General features: G+C 40.9%; 1 protein-coding gene across 4 annotated transcripts in view; it reads right to left on the reverse strand.

Moving 5' to 3' along the window:
• Positions 1–12,438, reverse strand: part of MAP4K3 (mitogen-activated protein kinase kinase kinase kinase 3) — a 163,476-nt gene that overhangs the window by 38,248 nt on the left and 112,790 nt on the right. For all 4 annotated transcript variants that reach the window (XM_074989289.1, XM_074989288.1, XM_074989291.1 and 1 more), the window contains 5 exons: positions 11,472–11,513; positions 6,853–6,937; positions 5,420–5,499; positions 1,900–1,960; positions 1,700–1,817 (listed from right to left, as the gene is read on the reverse strand). In XM_074989289.1, the coding sequence (XP_074845390.1) occupies positions 1,700–1,817; positions 1,900–1,960; positions 5,420–5,499; positions 6,853–6,937; positions 11,472–11,513 (386 nt within the window). The remainder of the gene's footprint in view (positions 1–1,699; positions 1,818–1,899; positions 1,961–5,419; positions 5,500–6,852; positions 6,938–11,471; positions 11,514–12,438) is intronic.

Raw genomic sequence — 12,438 nt, forward strand, 5'->3', positions numbered from 1 at the left:
TGGGCTATTTAACATTTTCCCAACACACATAGCCTTGTGTCTACAGTTACAGTATGGGGTCTAGGAACAGAAAAAATGCACAGGGATATGCAATACAATGGTTGGAAAGCAGGCTGTGCTAGATATTGTGAGACTAGTTAAATTTCAAGGTGGTCACAGTGTTTGGTGGGTGTAAAACAGCTATGCATGCAGAAGATTGCAGAGGCCTTTTCTGCATCATACAATGAATGAAGTTACAAATGCTAGCTGTTCACCAAGGTAGCTAAGAATCAAGCCCAGTGATAAGATTGTTCTTTCGGAAGTTATGTATTGTGAATTGTCCTGCTGATTCATTGTGCCTTCTATGCCACTGAACGTTGTCTCCATGCTGCATCCTCAGGTTTCTTACTATTATCATTTCTCTCCAATGCTAGCACCATTAATTACATACCCAGAACACTTCTATTTTCAAGTCTTTGGAGTGGCAAAGGTCCTGTGGCTAATGGAGAACAAATTAGTCCTATAGCCCCTATCACCACGTTTGGTGCAGTCAGCAAGTGCCTGGCACTGAGACTGATGCCCAGACTATTTTTAAGAACCTATTCCCTAAACCTTGGTTGGCAACAAATGTAGTATTACTTGTGATCTCTAATATTCCCTGTCATCCCTGGTGATGCATATATTTGGTGGGATTCCATATGGAATTTGCTTTGGACATGCATAGGATAATACATCTATAGCTAGAGCCCTATAATCTCATCCTGAATAAATACTTCCCTATCCTTCTCCCTCTGGGAGGATAGGAACAACTTTATTTTAGGCTTCTGTGTGATGCATGAAAAGCATCTGTTCCAGTTCCATTCCCTTGATTTTTGAATTGTTTGACTGGCCCCTTCACTTGGCAGTTAAGTGTGTTTCTACTACTCCTGGGCTTTCTTCTGAGTAAACTGGTTCCATGGTTCTTTGATTCAAAACATGCTCCATTTCTTACATGATCACCTCCTGTTTACACGTCTCCCTTTGCACTGGAGGTGGAATGAAGAAAGAACAGCAGAGTCTCCAAGGAGTATCTAAAGAAATGAACACAGATTCCCACATACCCAACCTTACACAGAACTTGGCATCTGCCCTTCTAGGCAGATGTGTTGTTGAGCTTCTGTTGAAAGTGCTACAATTGCAGGCTTTATATTCCATGGTTCCAAGGTTGGAACAAGGGGTGTCCTCTCTTCAAGATCTCCGGGTGCAGCAATATTGAAATGAACATCTCTTAATCAATGGCCATCAATCTGTCCTCTAGTTCTAAGGTAAATATGCCTGAAACTTACCATGAGGTTAAAACAGAGGCAACCAGAACTTCCCTCAAGGAACAAAAAGTTTGACTTGTTCACTTGAATTATTCTTGAGTTACTGAGAAGTAAAATGGAACTGGGTCAGAATAAACCTGGTCTGAAATCAGATCTAAACCCGGTCTAACGTGACAAAAATGTGAAATGCAAACAACTGAAGTTTTCCTTTCAGAGTGTACAGTTTCATCTTCATTCATGTGAACTTAGATACCTGAACTCTAATTAAGGCTAGTATAAGTTATTCATGGAGCAAAGAAATATAAGCTCCAAAACGCCAAATGATTAAGTAGTCCCCATTGAGGTGGTGGTCCTGGGTCTCAGAAACAGGATCTTCTACAGAATATTGCTAATGCATTTGAGTAATGTATATTTACCTGGGTAGTATTCGGTCAGGCAGTTTGTGTGCTGGAATAGACACAGGTAACTTTTGCATTTGCCTTGCATAATCAAAGAGCCCTGGTAAATTATGGGAATACAACTGTGAAGCTTTACCTGGAAATTAAACAGAATAAAGCTTAATACACAAAACTTAAGATTTTCATGCATTTACACTACAAAAAGCAGACAGACTTACCAGATATTGATAATAAGCAATTGTTCATGACATACAACCACGTACATCTTCGGGGAAACAGCTGATAAAGAAAAAACACAACACACTCAACACAAAATATTGTGTAATACAGTAAAATTTGTAAGTTAGAATTTAGATAGACAATATAACCTAATTAACCTTGCAATGATTTGCTGTAGCAGAAACTGGCCTCAAATAAGTTAAACATGGTATTTTCACACATTTTAGAATTAATGCACAAGGCAAAGACATAGTACACACAACCTTTATATTTTACAAACACACACACACACACAATAGATATGCATTCTTTTAGTATGCTATATAACAGAGTTAGTTCAGATTTAAAGTTGAAAAAGTTTTTATATTTAAATTTCAGAATACACACCAGATTTACTGCACAATATTCCTTTATGAGTTCAAAGAAAGAGTACCAAATTGTCTCAGAGGGGTAGCCATGTTAGTTTGTAACATCACAAAAAACAAGTAGTGCTGTAGAACCTTGAAGACTATCAGATTTATCAGGTAATGAGCTTTCATGGGCACGACCAACTAACACTCAGTAGTAAATGCACCTTAAGTAAAATATAACAGTTCTTCTAACACTGTCTGAGAGAACCTTCCATGTCTGTGTGATAATCCATTTTGTCTCGATAATAAAGTAAACTGACTTCTGGTGAATGAAAAAGAAAACCTAGCCAAAAGACCTCCTGAGATAGCTAAAGCGAATTTTGTTGTGATCCTCAGCATCCAAATAATCATACTGGGCTCTATCAGTGGCCTGCCCAATAAGGGCTTGAAAGCTTGGGACTAGTCAATCTCCTTTAATCAGCCCCATTTAATACCATAATTATCTACCTCTCAGCCTAATGGGGCAGGTGCCTGATAATCACTGGACCTCATAAAAGGACACAGAGCTGTGTTAGGGAGAGAGAAGGAGGAACTACAGAAAGGAAGCTGGGATCCTTGGGAGGGATGGGGGTGCAGCCCATGCTGATTCAGGGTCTGGAAGATTCCAGAGAAGTAGCTGGAGATTCACCCCTCTGTCCCAGAGCAGAGACATGACAAGGAGAAGGGCTCCCGGGAGTCAGTGCTCTATTCCAGACTGGAGAGACTTAAGGGAGACCCAGAAGGTGGGGTGAAGAACAGCAGAAGTGGAATGAAATTGTTTTTGTTTGTTTGAACTTTTGTTACCCTGGAATTGGACTGAACCTTCAAAGTGACCTTGCTGAAGGGTTGAGTTGTGTAAACCTCTGGGAGAGTCAAAACCTGAGTCACAGGAAATTAAGGCAGGGACTGGACCAATGGTATTACCAAGCTCAGTCAGGAGGGGGTGCTCCTGGACAGGCACAACCTCAAAAGCCTTCCAAAATCCCAGATAAAGACCCTTTTCTAGCCACCTGGTTCCAAAACAGGATTTATTTTCAGCAGAGGGTCAAAACAATTATTTTTAATATACCAAGAAACAGGGCTAATTCCTCATCTGGAGATATTAAAAATGTTCTAATGAGATGCTTCCCCACCTTCTCAATGTCTGTAGAGTGATGGCAATTGGGCTAAAGATATTACTGTAAAAGAATTAACTTATTCTTCTCAGGGTATTTTAAATCAGACTGTCTATTAGCTCCTGGGCAGTGATATTTCTGATCTCTGCTTTGTTCACTGGAATAATAGCAAAGAGTAATCAGAGGAGTTAGCTTTTCTTTACATTTTGCCTCAAATTTCCAGTCAGTGCAGCAAATGACAAATCAACTTTATTTTAATTTAGTTCACAAGGAGATTTATTCCTTTTTTTTTTTTTTATCACTGTATAACTATATTCTCCACTGTGATTCTGTGCTTGGCCTTCAGTGTTAGACCAGCTCTGGGCTGGGTTTCTATATTATTTACACTGTTCCAGCTTACAGATGAAGGAGCCCTCCCGATTTTCAGTCCCTTGAGACTCCATCATCACTAGAATTTTAATTATTATTTTCTACCATCTCATATTAAGCATTTATGAAATCACTCAGATTCTTATAAAACTCATTAGACTCTGCAGTGTGAAACATGTCAGTGAGAGAGAAAACAAAAGCACGAGTCAGTGTGTGAATTCATATGTATTTATATTTATTCTCATTCTGCTCTTTGTATATTTTGGCAGAATCATCACACTAGTGGCATCTTTCAGGGCCTAAACCCTGTTAGATAAATGAAAAAGCATTTATGCCATCAGCTGCTTGTTTGTCCTGTCAAGCCCCGAGTCTCTTTCAGTTTGGTGCTAGCTGCACAGTTCTCTAGGCAGATGTACTCCATGCGGCAGTGAGGAGATGGATGCAGGGAGACATCAGAGCAGTGGCGCTGAGAGCCGTCATGGGCCCTGGAGCAAGGTGTGTGGGGGGCGGGGGGTCCTGGCTCCAAACTCCTGAAGGAGTGGGGCTAAAGGTAGAAGGGGCAAGGCTTAGAACATCTGGCTCTTGGCATCGTCTGGACCATGGCATTGAGCATTCCCGGCAGTCACAGCTGTGTGCAGCCTGAGCAGTGCTGCCATGGCAGTTCAAAAGGGGCCTAGAGCTCCAGTCAATGCCATTGCCAAAGGGGCAGTGGCTGTGGACAGAGCTCTGGGCCACTCAGAAGCTCTGGGCCCATGGGCAAGTCCCGGCTTTGCCCATTAGTGGGCATGTGTCAGTGGGAAAAAAGGGTCTTTGGGAGGAAAAAGGAAAAAACTTGAAGAAAGAGTGCAAAAGAAAAGGCTGTTATGGGGTCCACAAAAAGAAAACTGTTTGAGAGATGCCGAAAAGGCAGGAATTTCTGATGAGAAGGCAGAGAACTGTTGTTGTTGACAACTAGCTGCCAGTTGAGACCATCAAGACAATTTAAGACATTGGCATTTCCTCATTTTGAATGTTTCCCTTGATAATAAAAAATTAACATTTTTAGAAGGAACATTTTAGATATTTAAAACTTGATATCAAGGATTCACTGAGGATGCACTCAAAGAGGCACTGCCCTGCTCAGCGTGTACATTAACAGAACGTGGTATTAGATATGTTAACGCCTACTTAACTCTGCTATATTCTGTATGCACCTTCATATGTTGTACAGACCAACATAAGTTTGTTGTGCGTGCTGCCAAAAGAATGCGTGGAGACCACTGTTGAAATGAACAATAAAGAACTTTTGTTTCTTAGTAATCAAATAAGTTTGTGAACACCTTGTAAGTCGCATAGGCAAGTCACCATCCAGGGGCTATTTCCAAGACTTAGGGTTTATCATCTGCCTTTGTACTCAAAATGGAATTGCTTGTTCAAAATTTCAGACTTTCACCCTCAGCCAAAGACCACACCTGGAAAAATTTCAGTCTTGAAAGGTGAGGTCTGATAATGTTACAAGTAAATTAGACTCTAGAACTGAAACACTCAGGTAACCTTAAATGAAGCTGTAGGACACACAGATGCACTAAAGTGAAGGTGTTATGTCATATTACACAACACTCACCTTAATTACTGAAAAATATCTCAAAAATTCAAAACAAACATACCTGTTCCATTGATGTTTCATGAAGCTCATTGAGATTGAGAGTGTAAATACCTTCTTCTGCACCAAATATCAAGTACTGATCTATAAAGAGAGAAGGTAAAATTAACATATCTGGCATTAAGTGAAAATTCTATGAATATGGAGCTGTTTAGCAAAGTACTGTTTCACTGTAAGTAATTGAGGCACTCACATCAAAAGCAAGCAAGCAAGCAAATCTACTTTGTTTAATTTTCTTTAGATCAGGAAATTGTAGGATGCAGCAGTAGTCTTTTTTTTTTTTTAAAGCAGCTAAAAGAGATTCCTCTTATTTTAGTCCAAAATACTGGCCATAACAACTACTGCTGGAAGAAATTATATTAACAATATAATTTAGTCAACTTCCTGCTACAGAGATTAAGTTGAGCTCCTTAATATATGTTACTTAACAGTTCTATAAGGGTTTATGCAGATCCTATAATCGCTTATAGGGTGTTTACCAATGATGCTACTGCCTGACCTGTTGCACCAGTTCATCTGAGGGGCCCCAACAGATTTCGCAAAATTTAAGATAATTCCACATCTCTCTCTCATTTACAAGGACAACCTACTGAATATATTGACTGCCATAGCACTCGAGTTCTGAGTTTCCAAACAAGACCGAGTCAAAACCAATATTTGCTGAGAAACTGCAACAGTCCTATGAAATGCCAATCCAAAGACTAGTTTGATCACTTCAATTTCAGTGAAGTATGTTGTTGCTGGTCATTTTAGCACTACAGGTTGAACACCTCCAGTCTGCCACTCTCTTGCCTGGCAACATCCATAATCCAACATGATTTTAGTTAGCGAGATGTCCACTTATCATGAGTGTGGCCAAGTTTCTTGTGGTCCCATAAAGTTTGTTTACAGCCACCAGTCCTGGCTCTGTCAGTGTTCTGTGCTGTTATTTAGCTGTAATTTACCCCAAATGTCTTCCAACAGCCCAGTAAGCAGTAGTAGTGTTGGTAACACTGCTAGACAATATTGATCTCTCGTGGTGTGGCAAATTCTCTCATTCAGCAATAGTCTGGTCCCAACGGTGCTGGACTAGAGATGTTCAACCTACAGAAGCTTGTTACTCTTGGACTGAAAGCAGAGTCCGGCATTTCAGACAAAACTTGGGTTCGTTATCACCAATTCCCCATAGCATAGACCATTTCATCCCACACTGAAATACCTTTGCCAATGATGAGAACCGTGGCAGCTTTTCTCTCTGCCCACAACAGATTTGAGAAGTTAAGTGAACAATACTATATGCAATGAAACCACAGGGGAAACTGAGCAAGTCAGGAAATGGCTGTTTGTTCAAGTCACTAGGGATAACGGCATTACATTCTAACCTTGCATTTTTTATTTGCAAGAGAAGCACGTGTTTTAAACCTCAACCGAAAGAACACGTATACCATTATATACTACCTCTTGTCTCTGGATTAATCCATGATGTTGCACAATGAATTTTTAATGGACACCCATTGAAAACCTTTGAAAAGCAAGCACCCATCTGTAAAAGTAAAACAGAAAGCATTTAGAACAGAACAGTGAATGTTACTTTATATCAGCTCATAAGATAGCAATATTTCTAATTATGTATTGCAAATGACACAGTTTTTGCCCTATCTGAGGGATGAAAAAGTTAGTGACCAGTTTATTCTATTTTTATACGGTAGTGATTCAATCCTGATAAAACATACCAGAGAAAGGACAGCTTTTATTTTTCAAATTAAATGTGGCCACTCATTGCCTCTCATAACTTTCTGAATGCACACTGGAACCAACAGGTCTTGAAATAACTGATAACAACAGTGTCTATTCATTGCAGCATGGATGAAACTGAAACAGGCTCTATGTGAAATACAGAAGTATGATAAAAATCACAGTAGTCTCAAGAGTGCTATCTTTATTTTACAATTTTGAAATGTGATTAGTTGTTGCATGAACTCCATCCTGGTATCTAAACAGCTGGAAAAATTAGCTTAAATTTTTGTTTTTAAACTGCACTTGTTTGTAATATTTAAGTCCCCACAAAGTGGATCCTTTTTGAAGGTTTTTGCTGCCACACAAATCTCAGTAAGTTGAGCTTTACCATAAAATGAGAAGTTTCTTTAATGTAATACCCTCTTCCTCTACACCCTCTGCAGACGACCAGTAGCTTTTAGTGCTACTTTCTTTCAAAAAGCCTTTGTTAAAGTCATGTCTTCATTCCCAGCCAGCAGCAGCTGTGGAAAGAACAGAAAGCAGGGGTTCCTCCCTTCCATTCCCACAAGCAGTTAGCATCAGTTCACTCTGTCTTGCTCAGTCAGAGGAGAGAAGTGAGAGGAATCCTGGATACATCCTCTGGAATGTGCAGCATCTAGTAATGACCTGATGGGAATCAATTAAGTTGAAGAAGTGGACTATGGCTACACGAGCGAGTTTTGTTGACAAAACACTCCGCACATCCACACACAAAATGAGTTTTGTAGACTGTCTTTTGACAAAACTTGGCACTTCTGCTGACAGCCTTCTACCTCTTCCAGATGAAGAAGAGTGCCTTTGTCAACAGATTGTCAACAAAAAAGCTGTGTGGACACTGTGGGAGGGGCCTTCTTTCAACCGACAGGGCTTCCAGGACAGTGGGCAATCCTGTTTGCTGTGTGCCGCTTGGCCGTTTTGTCGCAGTCTGGCTGCTCCGTCGATCTGCTTTAGTGTATGGCTACATGCCGTTGACAGAAATGTTGTCGGAAAAATCTCCTCCGACAAACATCTGTTGACAGATGCTTCTAGCGTAACCATAGGCATGGAGTACAATTCAACTTAATGTGTTCATTAGTTAATTTCCTCTATTAGTTATGAAAGAGTTTTAGATTAATTGGGAAGACAATTCAATTAATTTCTTTAATCCCTCAAATCTCTCCTTTATTTTAATTAAAAAAAAATCCTACCAAACTGCAGTCAGTTGAAGCTACTAAGCAACCAACCAGTTCAGCTTCATTTAATCCACAGTAATTCCAGGCTGCACTCTCTAGCAACCAGTAAGCGGCAACCACAGCACCCACCAAGGACTTTAACAGTCACCAATCTTATACCACTATTCATGTATTCTACAAGTTCTCCTTCCTGAAAATCATCCCCCTGACAAATAGCAACTTTCTATTTACAATAACCTCAGTGTTACAGCTGTTTGAGACGCAAATATTTATAATGGGAAAGGACACCGAGCCCAGAAACTGTGAACTCAAATAACAGTAGCTTAAAAAACTAAGCAATTAAAAGCAGGATTCACAACAGAAACTGTTAACGCAATCTTAACTATATATCACTGCAGTCAGAGGAGCATGAGCATCACCTCGCCTGTTTAGACAGCACCCGGCTGAAGTGCTGCTTGCGAGAGCAGGTTGCAGCTTTCATTTTCTAGATAGCAGGAAGGTTCTGAGCTCATTTATGGCCCTAAAATCTGAGGATCCTGGCAGGCGCCCAACCCTCCTTCAGTTTCTAAAGCAACTAAATCTTGGAATGAGATGGCTGAAGTAGGCTTCTAGACCTAAATCTGAAACCCAAGGTTGAACAGCTGCGTGGCAGGCACTCATAGGAGTATATGCTTTCACTTTTCCTAAGAGCAGCCATCTGCAGTACAGGTTGAAACTCTCATGCGTGGTACTCTTTCATCCAGCAAGAGTCACAGATGTTGCTGGACCAGAGAGCACTTGGACCCAGCTGCCCAGAGTTGGTCTGGCTGGCAGGCTTCTCCTGCTGGTGAGAGAGCCCTGGGGAGTGCCAAGCTGGTGTCAGGGTGCCCCACTGCAGGGACCCCAGCCAGGCTGGGGAACCCTGTGGGAAGCCAACCCAGGACAGGGAGCAGCAGTGGGGAGCTGAGCCTGGTCAGGAATCCCCAGCAGCAGCCTCATGGCTGCAGAGAGCTGAGCCCGGCAGAAGTGGGGAGCCAGGCTGGGGCCACGGATCCCTGGAAGCAACTCCATGGGAGCAGAAAGCCCAGCTAGAGCCAAGGATCCCTGCCAGCAGCCCCACAGCGAAGAGGCCAACCAGGGCCAGGGATCCCTCCTCGCAACCCTGCAGCAGCAGGGAGCTGGGCTGGGCTGGGCAGAGCCCTTGCAGCCCAGAGGCAGGGAGCCTCACCAGGAGAGGAGCCACCAGGCAGCCTGTGTGTGGGGGGGTGCTGGTGGGGCCCAGATGGGGTGGCCTCCCCACCCGCCCCACACCAGGTGAGCCTGAGGCTTGACTTCTCCTGGTCCAGCAAATTCCCTCATTTGGGACCGGTCAGGTTCCAAGGGTGCTGGACCAGGGAGGTACAACATATCCTGCCTCCTTGCCATTCCCAGAAATGGACTACAATCACTGAATTGCTAATGGTCCACATGCAGGGAGAGGAGATGAGAGCAGACTGAGGCTGAACAGTGCATAGCTATGCCAAGACTTGCAAGGGGTGTCAACTAGGTACCATCTGCATGGCCCAACTGGCTGAATTTTTGCTATCTTAGCCACACCAGAATGCAATCCAGTAGGTGAAAACCAGCTGCTACCCTTGAATCCAGATTAATCCAAAGGCTAAAGCCTACCTGGACTGAAATCCAAACTATTCATATGCAAGATTAGATTGTGGAAAAACAAGAAAGGGAACTGCCATGCCCAAGGGATTGCAATGAAAGCCAGAAGCTGAATTGTGCAGTCAGGAGTGGAGGGCTCTGATTTTTCATTCATGTGCCATCTTTCCAGTGTTCCTCCCCACACGGAGTTAGTGGAAAGAAGCAGCTTCTTGTTCTCAAAGCCAGCTATTTCTATCCTGCCTATAAAAGCTAAAGCTACCACCTCCCAACACCAAGATGACTCCACATGTAAGCAGCTTTACAGAGAAAGTATTGATTTCTAAGCACTAATTTAGTTACTTCCTACAAATCTATCTCAGTAAGACATGCATCTCAAAGGATGAGAGTCCTGAAGCCACCTTGACTGTTTGAGAAGGGAATTACAGTGCCTAGGAACACTATGTGAAAGACGTGGAGATCAAGAACTCAGGTTAACCAATGCTGCTTCTTTGGAATAAATAAGTACCCGGAATAAAATCATCTGCATTAACAGAGGTCTGAAAGTGGTTTTATTTTCTTAGCTGCAGAAGGGTAGCCACTTTGTCTCAACACGTGCTCTTGACACAAACCCCTTAAGAGAGATGAAGGAAATTAGAAGTAAAACATTTCATGACAAGAGTGCACACAATTTATTGCTACAGTTTACAAGGTCAATTAAATCCAATGTTTTAGACTATTAGGCAGAAAGTAGGACAAAATTCTGCCTAAAGGGAAGAAAAGTGAAACAGTATTTGACAGATTTACTACTTCACTCTGCAGCTGGCTCTCAGAATTGCTACTAGAAACTATCACACTATTTGCACTCTCCATCACTGGAATTCTTTAAATCAGGATTGGGTGTTGTTCTAAAAAACATGTTGTAGTCCAATCACAGCTATCACAGGTCTTAATGACAAACTGAAATGTTGGTAATATGCAGGGAAGTTGGACTGGAAGATGGCAGTTATTCTAGCTTCAAGAGTGAATGACTCCTACCCTCAAAGTTTTGAATCCTGGCTTTGAAATAATACACAATTTTAATGCTAGTTATTTATGAGTCATTACCTGCTAGAATCATATGGGAAAACACTGCTCTTAAAATGATTGGCTGATAAAGACATACATCCTTTCAGATCCAGTAAAATTAGTTTAGGGCCATGAAGCAGAAAGAAAAGTTTTGTTTTTGCACAAGTGCACGTGCACACACACACAAATTTCACCACTCACCTTATGAGGAACTGATCTTAAAACTCAATCTGCCTTGACATGCAAATATTAAGACACAGGTATTGTTAATTATACGGTTTTCAAATATTTCACTTCATAATTATCTAAACCAGTTGCTCTATTAGACATTTTTAAACAGAACTAAAACTTGGCTGCACACACAAATTCAACTTTTTTCAGATTTAATCCAAAACCATTTCTATATTGTATACAACAATAGTTTGAATGGGTCCGGGGTTATATACTTACATGCACTTTAGGTGTGGGTGGAAGACCATTACTAATTGGTTTCTAGAAAAAAAAATATTATAAACTAGGATTATTTAATAGCTACATGTCTTTTAATAACAACAAAATTAGTTTACAGATTAAACATTAAAATATATTTGCTTTACAACCAGACAGTGCGTAATTTAGTATTTATAAGTACAACTATAGTAGATGAAAATAGCAAGCCAATATTTGTTCATGTATCTACTTGAATGACAACAGTGGCAAACGCTGTGCAAATTGTTAAACACAATAAATATAGGCATGATGCACGTTTTCAAGTTTAACACTGCACTTATTTAATGAGATGCACTAAACAATTACCAGAATACCAGTTTTCATAAAATTTGATGTGTGTGAACCTGTTAACCTTCCTTGTCTGCTGATGCTACCAACTTCCCCACCTCCTATAGAGGAATTACTGTTCTAGTGAAATTAATCAATTATGATTCCTTTAATTTCTACATAATTATATAACAAAATTTTCATATCAGAGATGTAAAAGAACACTAGTGTCATCATCCAATATTATAAAGCTTATACGAGCATTAATTAGCTGATCAAAAATAACTGGCCATTTGTCTAAATGACTAAACAGAAGAAAAAAATACACTAACACACAAAAAGCTGTCAAAAAAAGATGATAGGAAACATTTTTTTTTTTTTTTAAGTATTTTTTCTCCCAGATTTCTTTTCCCAAATATCTTCTCTTCTGCTGTCCTCATCCACTGTCTTTCTCTTGTCTTCTGTATTTGCTTTCTCCTGCTCTGATCCACATAACTCTGCTTCTCCTACGTCTCTTCTCCCATGTCCCTCCTGCCTCATTTCCTCTCACAGCAAGAGAGGAAATCTAGGAAGAGTCCACAAGGCTCTCCAATAAGGCTATTCAGCAGCTGCTAACTGTACTGTGCACCAGCACGAGACCCTCCCTTGCTGGCAATCAGCT

This window comes from Carettochelys insculpta, chromosome 3, assembly GCF_033958435.1.
Source record: "Carettochelys insculpta isolate YL-2023 chromosome 3, ASM3395843v1, whole genome shotgun sequence".
Taxonomy (NCBI): Eukaryota; Metazoa; Chordata; order Testudines; family Carettochelyidae; genus Carettochelys; species Carettochelys insculpta.